Here is a 16,202-nt window from a genome sequence, read left to right on the forward strand (position 1 = left end):
CTTAATACCAATGGTTTCAATGTCCCAACAAAAGACACAGGATTGCAGATTGGATTAAAAGCCAGGATCATTCTGTTTGTTGCCTCCAGGAAAACTCATCTCTCCATAAAAGAGAGACACTACCTTAGGGTGAAAGAACAGAAAACAGTATTCCAAACAAATGGGCCTAGGAAACAAGAAGGTGTTGCTATCCTAATATCTGAAAGGATAAGCTTCAAACCAACATTATTGAGGAAAGATAAAAGTCACTTTATATTAATTAGATCATCCCAGCAAAAAATAAACAGAGAAACATCTGTATTAAATGCTGTCATAGAACAAGTGGACCTAACAGATATCTATTGAACATTCTATCCAAATGCTACTAAATACATTTTTTTCAGCAGCATATAGATCATTCTCGAAAACAGATAATACATTAGAACACAATGCAAATCTTAACAACTATAGGAAAATTGAAATAATCCCTTGTATTCTATCTGATCACAATGGGAATAAACTACAAATAAGCAACAACAAACACTACAGAGCAAATACAAAATCATGGAGAATAAACAATACAATAATTAATGAAGACTGGGTTATTAAAGAAATAAAACAGAAAATCAAAAAATTCATAGAATCAAATGACAATGAAAACACAACATACCAAAATTTTGGGGACACAATAAAGGCAGTCTTAAGAGAAGAATTCATAGCTTTCAGTGCCTATATTAAAAATTATAAAGTTCACAAGTAGACAATGTTCCACCTTAAGGCCTTGGCAAAAGAGTAACAAGACAAATCAAAAATCAGTAGATGGCAAGAAATAATAAAGATTAGGGCAGAAATTAATGAAATAGAACCAACAAAACAAAACAAAGAATCAATGAAAGAAAGAGTAGGTTATTTGAAAGGGTAAACAAGATTGATAAAACTCTTAGCAAAGAGACACAAATTAATAAGATTAGAGATGAAAAAGGCACCATTACAACAGATACCAAAGAAATTCAGACATACTTTAAGAACATACAATCTACTAAGTTAGAAAATCTGAAAGAAAAGGATGATTTCCTAGATTTATATGAACTACCAAAATTAAATCAAGATGAGATAAACCATTTAAATAGAATTACAACAAGTACAGAGATTCAGGCAATTGCAAAAAAAAAAATCTCCCAACTACAAAAAAGTCCAGGCCCAGATGGATTTATTGGTGAACTGTAAAATAGAAGAACTAACACCAATGCTTCTCAAACTTTTCCACAAAACAGAAAAGGAAGGAATTCTACCAAATTCCTTCTATGAAGCCAACATCACCCTGACACCAAAACCAGAGAAAGACAGGACAAAGAAAATTATGAACCAATCTTCCTCATGAACACAGATGCAAAAAATTCACAAACAGGAGGCAAGGATATATCAGAAAGATCATTTACCCCGACCAAATAGGCTTTATCCCAGAGATGAAGGAGTAGTTCAACATATGCAGATCAATAAATGTAATACTACAGAAATGGACTGAAGGACAAAAATCACATGATCATCTCAATAGATGCAGAAAAGGCATTCAACAAAATCTAACATCCCTTCATGGTAAAAGTCCTACTAGGAAGAGAAGGAACATATCTCAACATACTAAAAGCTATTTATGACAAACCTATAGACAACATAATACTAAATGGGGAAAACTTGAAGATTTATCATTAAAATCAGGAGTGAGACAAGGGTATCCACTGTTGCCAATTTTATTTAATACAATACTGGAAATTTAAGCTATGGCAATAATATAAGAGACACTCAAAGAGACACAAATTAGAAAGGAAGAGAAAAAATTATTATTTGCAGATGATATAATTCTATACATAAGGGACCCTAAAGACTCTATGAGAAAACTGTTAGAGTAGATAAACACTTTTAGCAACATAGCAGGATACAAAATAAACACACAGATATAAGTAGCTTACTTAAACACTAACAACATACATACAGAGGATGAAATCATGGAATCTCTCATATTCACAATTGCCTCAAAAAAAAAAAAAAAAAAAGGTCCATGCCTCAATTCAAAGAGAGATGCTCAACCATGTTTATAGCTGCTCAATTTGTAATAGCTAAGAGCTGGAATCAATCCAGATGTCCATCATCAGATGAATGGATATAACTAAGATCTGGTATGTCTACACGATGGAATTCTACTCAACAGTAAGAAAAAAATGATACAATGAAATTTGAAGAAAAATGGTCAAACCTGGAACAGATCATTCTCAGTGAACTCATCCAATCACAGAAAGATAATTGCTGCATAGTCTTACTCATCTATGGCTCCTAACCTGAATCTACCCAAGATGCCGACATACCTAACAAGCATCTAGAGGACCAGACAGTAGGGAAGGTGGGAAGGGAGGGGAGGGTAAAGGAAGGGATGGGGGACACAAAACTGGACCTAAACAGCAATGGTACCATAAAATTCTACATCCTAAAAGGCAGACCAAATGGTTGAACCTTCACCAGCTGCTTACAGGGAACATCTGAATCACAAGGTCCTGGAAAGGGTATGATGAAGACTGCCCTTAATTTTCTGTTTCTGTTTCTCTCTCTCTCTTCTATCTCTTTTATAATATCTTTTCTTCCTTCTCTTCTTGGGCACTGACCTGTAACTCCCAGTACCAGCAGGTGGCTGTCATCCACAATGAGCTCTTGATCAGAAACCTAAAAGGTTTCCCAAAAGAAGATAGATTTCTGTCAGAGTACTTGATGACGCACCAATGGTTAGTGGTAAGACCATACTGCTGAAGATACCATATGCTATTGGTATGAACATAAAATGACATGGCTGGAAGAGATTCAGTCCCCAGTTAGCTATCTAGTGCCAGAAGGTGCTACATGAGAAACTGGGGAAAAATAACCAGTATCTGAGCAAGAAACTCGTGGTCGAAACACTCAGCAGCAAACAACCTGATGTGATACTCACACAAGTGTAATAGTGGCACACAGACATGGTGGGAAACCAACTTCTCTTCATTTGGCTAACTGATCTGCTCAATGGAATGAATCCCAAAACTGGAGCTGGGAATCAATTCAGAACCATATCCAAAACGAGCCCACTCTCCATTACAAAGCTCCCACCAATTGCAGGCCACAAAAGGGCCTACAACTATAAAATTCTATCTAAAATACAAAGGTTATCCCATTTATCTGGCACTAACTACACTCTCCATTGGAGAATTTGCGTCTCTTTTTCAGATGGACGCAGATTCTAAGGAGAGAACCAGGCCATTACACCTCAAAAGGGCCCCAGCTAAAACTAAGAATAACTGGGGAAATGAGTAAGAGTGCCAGAGTGCTGCTTTCTTGGTGAACCTGGTACCAGCACAAGAGTGAAGGAGACAAACACAGAGAACACTTGATTCCTATCAAACTAGATATGCAGAGACACAGAGGCTCCCACTCTCATTACTGAAGCAGACCTAAAATGAACCCAACATGTCTCAGGGAAATTTGAAGAAGAAGGGGCAGAAAGAATGTCAGACTCACACATTGGCTCATGATACACAGAGACTTTGCCACCTAACCATAACTGGTGGCTACCCCACAATGCACAGCCCATATTCCCCAAAAAGAAGGGTCCCTGCAGAGGGGGGAGGGCAGGGAGGAGGCTAATGATGGTACCAACTTGACTGTGTACACTGAGTACAAAACTTAAAAAAGAAAAAAAAAACAGTACCTTGGAATAAACCTAACTAAAGAAGTAAAGGATCTCTAGAATGAAAACTTTAAAATACTCAAAGCAACAAATTGCAGAGACACTAGGAAATGAAAAGACATCCCATGTTGGAAGAAATCAACAGTGTGTAAATGTTAAGTATTTTATTTAATTTTTTAAAAATATTTATTTAGGACTGGAGGGATGACTAGGTGGTTAAGGCGTTAGCCTGCAAAGCCAAAAGATCCAGGTTCGATTCCCCAGGACCCACGTTAGCTAAATTCAGGAGGGGACACACATGCCTGAGTTTGTTTGCAGTGGCTGGAGGCCCTAGTGTGCCCATTCTCTTTTTCTCTCTCTCTTATCCTCTTTCTCTGCCAAATAAAAAATAAATAAATAAAAATATCTAAAAAACGCACTTATTTGACAGAGAAATATAATAAGTAAATAAATATATTTTAGATATTTATTTTTATTTATTTATTTGTTAGAGAAAGAGAGAGAGAGAGAGAGAGAGAGAGAGAGATGCACCTTGTACATCTGGCTTATGTGGGTACTAGGGAATTTAAGCTGGGTTCTTAGGCTTCACAGACAAGCACCTTAACTGCTAAGCCATCTCTCCAGACCAACATATAAATTTTTAGGGCAAGCAAGCCAAGTTTTAATCAAGAGCAACAAAACTCCCTGCAATAAGGAAGGGCCTCAAAAGTGAGTCATCAAGTAGCATTTGGATCAGAGGTTTTTATAAGAGATAAAATACTTTTGACTTAAGAAAAAAAAACTTCAGTAAAAATTACCTGCATTTAATCCTTTGGATACTTCATATAATTTTTAAAAATCACTGGTCCTCTTTTGAAAATGCATTTTCTTCTATATTTTCTAACCCTGCTCTCATAAGTGACTTTGCTTTCCTAAGTGACTCTCAACAGACAGACTACAGTGAGATATGGCTTGAAGCAAAGAAACTAATTATCTCAAGTGACAGAATAACATGAATGAATAAGTGGGTGATAATCAAGAAAAATTAAAGGAATGTTAAAAAAAAGCAACCAGGGCTGGAGAGATGGCTTAGCAGTTAAGCGCTTGCCTGTGAAGCCTAAGGACCCCGGTTAGAGGCTCGGTTCCCCAGGTCCCACGTTAGCCAGATGCACAAGGGGGCGCACGAGTCTGGAGTTCGTTTGCAGAGGCTGGAGGCCCTGGTGCGCCCATTCTCTCTCTCTCCCTCTATCTGTCCTTCTCTCTGTGTCTGTCGCTCTCAAATAAATAAATTAAAAAAAAAAAGCAACCATAGTTCACACATACCTAATAAGATTTTTAATCACAAAGAAATTAAAATGCCCTGTACTGCTATGCTCATGAAAACAAAACAATTCATTTCTCTTATTTAAACTATTAGTTGATAAAATGCCTACCAAACAACTATACTGATAGAACATATATACATGACTATAAGGAACAGGTAGGTCTATCTAAAGAAGTTACAAATTCAGTACACACTGACCTCTAATTTCCCATTCTCTGTGCCCAGAAGGGAATGATGTTACAAAAAAGGTCTTATGTTCTGTTCCTAATCTGAATTCCCTTTAGCCTCCAAATTCAGTTTTACCATAGCTTTCAAAAATTATCAGATATTTATTCTCTTACTGATCTGAGTAATGCAAAGTATATCTGTTATGTGGTACCATTGTAAATGAGACCTAATGTGGCTATAGCCAACCTCCATCATGTACCTATCTTGATCACCTTCCCTCCCTATGAATTTAGTTCATTTTAATTTGACTTCCCAGAAACCATATCATAATATCAAACTGAAGGCAAAGATTTTGTCTGTCTTGTTTCTGATTTATTTCTAACACTTATTTGGACAGTAAGTACTCAAATATCAGCTTAAAAAATTAAATAAATAAATGCAAGCTATACAAACAAACATTTTCTCATGACAAAAATGTAAGCCAGGCATGGTAGGTAGCACATACTTTTACTTCTAGCACTAGGAGACAGTGGTAGGAGGATCACCATGACTTCAAGGCCACTCTGAGACTACAGAGTACATTCCAGGTCAGCTTGGACTAAAGTGAGACCCTACAAATCACTAAGGAAAAAAGTAATAAGTTTTCAGCCAGCATTTTAAAAAGCTAAATATTTTTGGAATTAAAAAAGTGACATTATTATTCAGGATCAGAATTCAGAGAAAAGAAAAGGAAAGCAGGAAGGTCATACAAATGTACTAAGTGAAATCAAACTTTAAATAAAGAAAAAAAGAGCTAAAGATATTTAAGATGAAAAAAAAAATGTGTCATGAAGAATAGAGGGGAAATGAAAGACTAGAGCCAAGCATTCTGTTTTGAGAAAATAGCAGGCACCAAGCATTTCACCTACTTCGTCACTTTCATCAACTTCAATTCCACCATCTTTGTCGTCATCCATCTGTTTATGTATGGTCTGAAGAGCTTCCAGACTAAATCTATCTTCTTCCGTGAAGCACGGTGGACTCAGCGACATACAAGGATCTAAAACAAAACCAACCAAAATTACCAACTTTCCATGCCAAAACACAGACTATAAAGAGAGCATGTTAACTTAGAAGAGGAAAAAAAAAGTAAACTTCTAAATTAGACCAAAAAGTTCTAAAATGTCTAGCAGAATATATACTAATAAACACACATAACTAAACATAAATAATATGGTACAGCCTAGAGTTAACCCAATACTAATTTCATGCTATTTAACATTCCATCTTTCACCATTACTTCTTGTCCAAACATCTATTATACTCAAACAAAAAGAGATTTCCTTCTCATACTTAAAAGAAGGGAGAGATGGGCTGGAGAGATGGCTTAGCGGTTAAGCGCTTGCCTGTGAAGCCTAAGGACCCCGGTTCGAGGCTCGGTTCCCCAGGTCCCACGTTAGCCAGATGCACAAGGGGGCGCATGCCTCTGGAGTTCGTTTGCAGAGGCTGGAAGCCCTGGCGCGCCCATTCCCTCTCTCTCCCTCTATCTGTCTTTCTCTCTGTGTCTGTCGCTCTCAAATAAATAAATAAATAAATAAATAAAATTAAAAAAAAAAAAAAAGAAGGGAGAGCCAGGCATGGTGGCTCATGCCTTTAAGCCTAGCACTAGGGAGGCAAAGGTAGGAGGATGAGAGTTCAAGGCTACTCTGAGACTACATAGTGAATGGAAGAAAGGAACAAAACAAAGAATACAAGGTGCTACTTTTGTGTAATCTAGTTTAATTAAAATTAAAGGCCTAAAATTAAGGCTGGAGAGGTAGGTTAGCAGTTAAGGCGTTTTGTTTGCCTGCAAAGCCAAAGGATCCTGGTTCTATTCTCCAGGACCCAGGTAAGGCAGACGCACAAGGTGACACATGCATCTGGAATTCATTTGCAGTGGCTGGAAGCCCTGGCATGCCGACTCTCTCTCTGTCAAATAAGTAAGTATCAAAATTATTTATTAAAAATTAAAGGCCTTGGGCTGGAGAGATGGCTTAGTGGTTAAGCGCTTGCCTGAGAAGCCTAAGGACCCCGGTTCGAGGCTTGGTTCCCCAGGTCCCACGTTAGCCAGATGCACAAGGGGGCGCACGCGTCTGGAGTTCGTTTGCAGAGGCTGGAAGCCCTGGCGCACCCATTCTCTCTCTCTCTCCCTCTATCTGTCTTTCTCTCTGTGTCTGCTGCTCTCAAATAAATAAATAAATAAATAATTTAAAAAATAAAAAAAAATTAAAGGCCTTGCAAATCCTCAAAATAAGAAAATAAAATGTAAAATATTCAAATGATCCATATTTTTTTCATTTTTTTCTACTTACAATAATTTAAGAGGCTAACCTATATGACTTTTTTAATATATATCTTTCTAGAGTCAAGTTTTAAAAGATTGTTTATTTCTTTAAATCTTGTTCTCCGTGTTTCCTTTTTATTGGCTAAGCCTCTTACTATGGAATATTATATTCAAGCTATCAAAATGTAGAGGGCTGAGGATATAGATTAATTGATAGAGTGTTTGCCTGGCATGCAGAAAGCACTGGGTTCAATGCTCGGATCTAATGGGGGGGGGGCCACAAGTCAGAGTATAGGGGTTAAAGGCTTAGTCAGACTGACAAAAGTTACTTCCTATTGCTATGACTAGTAAAAATCCTACATTCCAAAATGAAAAAGTACTGTCAAATTTCACTTACATCCTATATGGATGACTGATCTATTGACACATTCTAGGATGTTACTTGCTACTATTCTAACTAGGTCACTAAAATAATATTCTTTTAAAGTTATCAACAGATTTGAGAATATGTGCCTAGATGCAAAATGGTCTTTAAATGTTTACTGTGATTAGGCCAGATGTGGTGGCATATGCCTTTAATCCCAGCATTTGGGAGGCAGAGGAAAGAGGACCACTGTGAGACCAAGGCCAGTCCAGGACTAGAAACTCAGTGCTGCCAGGTCAGCCTGGGCTAGAATGAGAATCTACCTCCAAAAAAAACCTGAAATAAATAAAGTGTAACATGATCATTAGCATAGATACAAACTGCCATAATGTAGTTATCTTGACAGTGAAAAAAATCTATAAAGTATTCTGGTGACAACTTTAAGGTTACTAGTTAAATGTGAACAAATCATTTGTCAATGAGTTTTCTCACTGACTCCCCAACTAAAGCAAAGAGAGCAGATGCATGAGTCAACTGTAGTAAATAAATAAATAAAAAATAAAACAAAACAAAGCCTCAGAATAACAATGTTAGTAATTATAAAACATAATTGTGGGCTGGAGAGATGGCTCAGTGCTTAAAGATGCTTGCTTGCAAAGCCTCACAGCCCAGGTTAAATTCACCAGTGCCCATGTAAAGTCAGAGGCACAAAGTGATATATGCATCTGGAATTCCTTTATAATGGCAAGAGGTCCTGGTATGCCCATACATTCTTATCCTCTCTCTCTTGCTTGCTCTCTCATTCTCTCTCTCATAAATAAGTTTAAAAAATAATTGTGAGAAGGTAATACTTGAGACCCCAAAATCATTTTCATTTCCTTTTTTGTTTTTTTTTTTTTTTTTTGGTCGAAATCTATTTTCTAAAAACAAATTCAAACCAATTTATCTACATTTCCAGTTACATTCTAAAAAAAAACCCTATTTAATAATTTTATAAACAAACTCTAGTTTTAATTTCTTTAGTCTTAAAAGGAAAATCGTGTAAGAGACTAGGAAACTACAAAGTGAAAATTTTAATTACATGGACTAGAGTAAGAACCTGCCTCAGAAAAATGTATAAGGGCTGGAGAGATGACCTAGCAGTTAAGGCACTTGCCTGCAAAGCCAAAGGACCTCCATTCGATTTTCCAATATCCATATAAGCCAGATAACACAAGGTAGCACATGTATCTGGAGTTCATTTGCAGTGGCTGAAAAGTCCTGGCACACCCAATATCTATCTATCTATCTATCTCTCTCTCTCTCTCTCTCTCTCTCTCTCTCTCTTCCCCTCTTTCTCTCAAATAAATAAATAAATAAATTTTTAAAATATGTATAAGGTGAATGTGTTTATTATAACTGGTTTATAAGAAAAGGGCCAACAAAATTGATTTTGATGGCTCTGCAATTAAACTATCTAAGTGGAGTTAATAGTGAGAACTGTGCCACTTATAGAAATTTTTGAGGAACATACAATAAATAATCTGAAAAATATTCATATATAAGTAAATTGGGCAAGACATGGCTGTAATCACACCATGTCTATAATCCTAGCACTTGGGTGGCAGAGGCAGAAGGATTTACCCCAAGCCTTGCTTACAAATCAAGTTACAGGCAACCTGATTGTCTATATAGCAATTATTAAAATATTATAGCAAATATTAAAGTTTAAAATAAGTAACTTTTAATGTGAATGAATGTAAAGACAACTTTTTTAATTTATGAGAGAGAAAGAGAATGGGGTCATCAGGGCCTCCTGCCACTGTAAACCAACTACAGATACATGTGCCACCACATATATCTGGCTTCCATGGGTTCTGGAGAGTCAAACCTGAGTCCTTAGGCTTTGCAAGTAAACACCTTAACTGCTAAGCCATCTCTCAAGCCCAAGATAATTTGTTTAATAATATACATTTGAAGTTTATTTCAGGGTATAACTTCTCCACAAAAACCTTTCATAAATACTAAGTAGTGATCTTTTTTTCTCCAAATTCCATTCCATCCATTCAATATCTATTGACTGACTACCAGATGGTGCGCACCGGAAATACTACAGAAACAACGTACATTCTAAAGAGAAATACAGACACAACAAAATGAGTACATAGAAGACACAAAAATGTTACCAAGTATAAAAAGGGGAAAGACAGCAAAAGAAATGCTAAGGAAAGAATTTGAATGTTTTGAAGCATGAGGATCTGAGTTCCTCCTCCAGCACCCATGAAAGATGTCAGGCATGGTGGTGCATGCCTATAATCCCAATGCTATGGAGGTATGTACACAGAAAGATCCTTGTGGCTCACCACATAGCCAAATTAACCTAAAAGTGAGCTCCAGGCCAATAAAAGGCCCTGTCTCAGAAATACAAACTATGTTCTTGAGGATGACATACATGTTTGCCCTCTGGCCTGCACACATACATACACACACATACAAATATACATACACAAAGAGTACAATTATGTAAGGCCTAGAAAGCTATCAAAATAGTCATGGATTCTTAGCTCCATCACTTTTTCTAATGTGTTTTTTTACTTCTCAATTCCTTAATCCTCTAGATCAACTGAGCAAAAATGATCATTTATATCAGATTAGCTGGCCTAAATTCTTTTAATATACAGTCTGTAATGAAAGACCCATGGCTATAATGAATCCAGTATGTAGGGCTTATAGATACCTTTGCTGCCCAAAATGCATTAATATCCATCATTATGCTTCATACCTGAACACATTTCTTATCTAAGTAGGATTTGCTTACAATGTGCCAGTCACTATCCTTGTTGCAGGGCACAGAACAGAACAAGGACAAATTTCCTCCCATTGGTGCCTTCATCTTGTATTAATACAAAGTGACACAATGTATCCTTTTGGCTTCATATGCTCAACATTCTTTTCTTTTTCTCTTGACTGTCAGCAGTACTTGGTACTCAAGAAAATAGAATTAGTTTCAAGAGAATGAGACTTAGCCTAAGTTAACAATCAATAGTATTAAATTATACATTGTTTTCCTATACTTAAACGCAAATCCTCATTCTGATTCTGCAGAAATGAAGTTAAATGAATTAAAATGACTTCATCTAATAAGAATCATCCACTACATTCTAGAAACCAATGTCACCTTATATATGTAACTCCCTTCAATCCTACTGTGGAGCAAGACTCATCTCCATCTTTTTGATGAGGGAATGACTCACTAGTAACTTGTGTAAGATCACACGTAACAGGTGGGATTATAACCGAGTTCTCAAGATTCCAAACCCATGCTTAAGTGCCAATACAATGAACATAAAGTCATGAGTCAGTATTAACCATGTCAGAAAACAAACCATTCTACCTCAGCTGCTGCCTGAGAAGCTGAAGGATGCAAGAAGCTTAACATGAATCATGGGAAGAGATGCTTCCAGGATGACATTCGTAAAGCAGAACATATACCTATTTTTTCTATCTTACTTGTCCTTTCGACAATATATCTCTACTGCAACTCATACTCCTAAACAGTTTGTTGTAATTTAAAACTGAATTCTCACCCAAGCTCAAGTTTTGGATCTTTGCCCCTAAAAGGGTGGCAAAATGGTGAGAAGCTATGATGCCTTTACAAGATGGGAGCTGGGTAGAGAAAGTAAGCTAGTAGGCAACATTCCCTGGGGGTGACACCACCCTGGGTTCTAGCCTTTCTCTTGCTTCCTGGCCTGTTATATGAAGAGGCCCTGCCTCACTCACTTGTCACCAAAGACTTAACTACTCCATCATGGCTTCCCAGCTGATAAGACTACAACCCTCTGAAACCAGAAACCAAAATAAACACTCCCTGAAGTTCTCTCTGTCAGGTCACAGCACTGGAAATGTAACCAGCATATTGTATCACATTTGCCATTAATTTGAGTGTGAGCATGCACTGTATTTTTTTTGGTCACATATCTACCTCAATGAGGGTCATATTTGTTCAGTGGTTTAAATATGTATGAATATTCAAAGCCAAATGGTAACTACAGTCATTTATCCAGCAAATATATAAACATCAGACTTAGGATAGAAGCCAGGCACACCAAAACAAAGTTAACTTAATGGCAGTTGCAGTAAAAGACATTGATAAAGATACAAGGATAGCAAAACTAAGGAAGCAGTTATGTTTACATGCACAGTAAATCTTCAAAGAGAAAGTGACTTTTGCATGGATTCTTCAATAACTGTTCTCATGAAGCATACATGAGCAGGAGGGTCCTGCTTATAATAACAAATAACTGCTAAATAAGAACTAAACTATTAACAGTAAGCACTAGATTATGGATGGATCTACAGACTATTCTGAAAAAGAAGACAGAACACTAAGAAATGACTGACTTGTAGATAAACCGCTGATTGGAGTGCCCTCTATACCTGCAAAGCTTTACCCATCGTGGATGAACTCCTCTCACTCCAACTCAAATGTTTTTCTTCAGAGACAACCTTCTTAGCAGCCATATCTAAAGCAGCCTCCTGTCTACTTTTTACTTGCTTCCTTTTTCTCCACAGTTCTATATCACGGTGTGCTCCACTATCACCTTCCGTGTTCCTCATTAACTAACACACTGTAATGCAACTATGAAATCATATGCTCTATTTTGATCATCCTTCTTTCTACACTACCTAGAATCCTATCTGGAACACAGCAAATACTTGAAAAATACTTGCTTACTGAATTACTTACCTGACTTTTAAATAAAAATATTTGGAAACAAAAAGTCTTTTTTTTTGGGGGGGGCGGGGTTCAAGGTAGAGTCTCACTCTGGTCCAGGCTGACCTGGAATTAAGTATGTAGTCTCAGGGTGGCCTCAAACTCTCAGCAATCCTCCTACCTCTGCCTCCCAAGTTCTAGGATTAAAGGTGTGCGCCACCACATCCGGCAGAAACAAAAAGTCTTTCAAGCAGGCTAGAGTGATGGCTTAGCAGTTCAGGTGCTTGCCTGCAAGGCCAAAGGACCCAGGTTCAATTCCCCAGGACCCATATAAGCCAGGTAACACAAGGTGGCACATGTATCTGGACTTCATTTGCAGTAGCTAAAAAGTCCTGGCACGCCCACCTGCCCTCCCTCTCTCTCTCTCTCTCTCTTGCTCTCGCTCTCTCAAGGAAAATAAATAATAAAAAATAAAAGCCATTCAAGAAATTACTTGGCTGATTAGAAATCTAAGTTATAGAAACTAACAACAAAACTTCTCACTTTTTATGGCACTGAGGTTAATCTGAAGTCAATACAAATACTTCTAATTACAGCTTTTTTAATACTCCCTATAACAGAAGGGATTGGAGAGATGGCTTAGTGATTAAGAAGCTTGCCTGTAAAGCCTAAGGACCCAGGTTCAATTCCCCAGAACCCAAATAAGCCAGATGCACATGGTGGTGCATGCATCTGGAGTTTGTCTGCCATGGCAAAAGGCCCTGACATGCCCATTTCTTTCTCTTCCCCTTCCCGCCTCTCATAAATATACAGAATATTTTTAAAAGAATCACAGAAATCCCTCTCCCTTTAACCCTCCCAAGAGGCCATGCTCTAACAAGGCCTAGGGCTCTAGGCCTACCTCCTGTTATATTTCAGACTTCATATGTCTCACTTCCCCAAGAGTTCATCAGGGGACACAGTCAGCCTGTCTACTACAGGCTCCAAGCAAATCCCCTCACAACCTATTGCAGAATTTCACAGAATGTCCCCCAAGCTTTTTCTTCCTTTGTTCCAAAGGGCTTCAACCTCCTCATGCTCTGCTCCTCTCTGCCTCTCCTGCTCTAAGGTGCATGCAATCACCCCCTTCTCTTTGTCCTTTCTCCCCCGCCCCAATCTTCCTTCCCTTCAACCCATTATCTTTCCTCCTGGCTCCAAATTGTGGGTTCCCCTCCCATATGGCTCCAAGCCACACTCTTGTCTGGCTGGCACTGAATAAAACCTCAAATCCAAGCTGGAGAGATGGTTTAGCAGTTACGGTGCTTGCCTGCGAAGCCAAAGGTTCCAGGATCGATTCCCCAGTACCACGTATGCCACGTGTACAAGGTGGCACATGGTTATGGTGGTTTTTGTTTTTTGTGTTTTGGTTTGTTTTTTGTTTTTTGTTTTTGCAGCGCCCGGAGGCCCTGGCATACCCGTTCTCTCCCTCTCCCCCTTCTAATAAATTAAAAATTAAAAATTTTTAAAACTGGGCTGGAGAGATGGCTTAGCGGTTAAGCGCTTGCCTGTGAAGCCTAAGGACCCCGGTTCGAGGCTCGGTTCCCCAGGTCCCACGTTAGCCAGATGCACAAGGAGCGCACGCGTCTGGAGTTCGTTTGCAGAGGCTGGAAGCCCTGGCGCAGCCCATTCTCTCTCTCTCCCTCTATCTGTCTTTCTCTGTGTGTCTGTCGCTCTCAAATAAATAAATTAATTAATTAAAAAAATTAAAAAAAAATTTTTTAACTCTCAAATCCAATAAAACCATCTCAAAGTCTGAACACACCTCTAAAGCCTCAAAGGGAGGGGAGGGGAGGGGAGGGGAGGGGAGGGGAGGGGAGGGGAGGGGAGGGGAGGGGAGGGGAGGGGAGGGGAGGGGAGGGGAGGGGAGAAAGGAAAAAGAAATTATTTGGGGGGATTTTAGTTTAGTCTTTAGAATTTATAAATTATACTTTATAATACTTTACTATAACTGGTTTTATTTTCTAAAAGACTATTATAACTGCTGAATCTATACTGGCAATTCTATCACTCTAAGTCCATAATTTTACTAAAGTTCACTCTTAATGTTGTACATTTGATGGGTTTGGATGAATTCATTATAACATGTAGCTACCCTTAAAATTATAGAGGATAGTAGGCTGCCTCCCAAACCCTGTGTTCCACCTACACTTTTCACTCCTATTCCTGGCAACTGCAGACCTTTTTAACTATTTCAGTTTTGCCTTCTCAGGGATGTCACAGTGTCAACCACTGCATATAATCTTTTGAGTAAAATGCACTTCTGATTCGACCATGTATCTTTTCATGTTAGCTCACTTCTTTCAAGAAAATTATTATTTCCTTGTGTTGATGCACCACAGTTTATTCATCCACTTCAATTCCTAAGGACTTTTTGGTTGCTTCCAAGTTTGCAATTATTAAGAAAGCAGCTGAAAACCTCCATGTACAGGTTTCTAATTCCTTTGTAAGAATCCCAACAATAATGCAATCACTAGGCTGCACAGCACTCTGGCTTTGTAAGAAACTGACAGCAATCTTCCAAAGTGGCTAGACCATTTTGCATTCCTAGCAAAGAGTCAGAGTTCCTGGTGCCCCATAACCTACCTCATCAACATTTGGTATTGTAGGTGCTCTGGATCTACCAAGCTATTCAGTGTGATGCATGATGAACCTCATTGCTTTAAACTGGTTTTCCTGGCTAACAAATGATGTAGAGTATGTTTCCATAAGCTTACTTGTATCTTCATGGTAAGATGCACTTTCATTTAGACCTGGAGATATATATGTGCTACCAAAGAATGGATGATGGCACAGCAGTCTAGACAGGAAACAACAAAATACAAATATAAACGACAGGGCTAATGATAACACCTAAATGGTACAGCACGTGTCTAGCATGTACAAGGACCAAAATTTGGTCCCCAGCACCAAAAACAAAGACTATAAACTACAGGTATGGCAATGAAGATGTAAAGAAAAGGTCACACGAAGTAACAGCTGAAGGCTATGAGAGAACAGAGACAGACAGGATTGATCTTCCAGCCTAAAAGTCATCTAAATTAAACAAGGGGTCATTGCACTTCTTTTTGGATGGGCAAAACTAAACTAAGGATTTAAAATGCATCAAATGTGCCATCACTAAGCCTCTACTGAGGAACAATCTTCCATATTCTCTATTTTGTTATCCCAGTCAACTGATAGATGGAGAAGTTTAGAAATCCAAGAAAGAGTTATTGGGAGAGGGAGCCAAAAAAGGTAATAAATGCAATCTTTCGTCTCCTCCACTGTAGTACTGGTTTCAAGTCGGTAAATTGTATGCAGAAAAGAATAAGTGGAGCCAAGTCACTCTTAATCACAAACCAAGACTGTAGCCCACATATAGTGCACAGCACAACATCATATGCTGCCAAGAACTTGGCTTATCATCCTGGCAGCTATTCAAAGTGTCTCATGATTAGGATTTTCATAATTACTCCCACTGAAAGAAATTTAGAAAAATTGTTTGTATTTATTACTTCCAATTACAGTCCAAATCAAATACTTCAGTCTAAATACTGTCAAACTTTAATATCTTTAGGGATAATGCTTTAATATCATTTTGCAACCTCCAAACATCTAATTCAAATTCACAAGGAGAGTGAAAAATGTCTCTCTTCTCTTCCAATAGCC

At 38.1% G+C, this 16,202-nt stretch overlaps 1 protein-coding gene across 1 annotated transcript in view; it reads right to left on the reverse strand.

Annotated features, from left to right (window-relative positions):
* Positions 1–16,202, reverse strand: part of Stim2 (stromal interaction molecule 2) — a 180,406-nt gene that overhangs the window by 111,561 nt on the left and 52,643 nt on the right. The window contains exon 2 of the mRNA XM_004656103.2: positions 6,065–6,195. Coding sequence (XP_004656160.2) covers positions 6,065–6,195 — 131 coding nt within the window. The remainder of the gene's footprint in view (positions 1–6,064; positions 6,196–16,202) is intronic.

The sequence above is a fragment of the Jaculus jaculus genome, chromosome 11 (genome assembly GCF_020740685.1).
Source record: "Jaculus jaculus isolate mJacJac1 chromosome 11, mJacJac1.mat.Y.cur, whole genome shotgun sequence".
NCBI lineage: Eukaryota > Metazoa > Chordata > Mammalia > Rodentia > Dipodidae > Jaculus > Jaculus jaculus.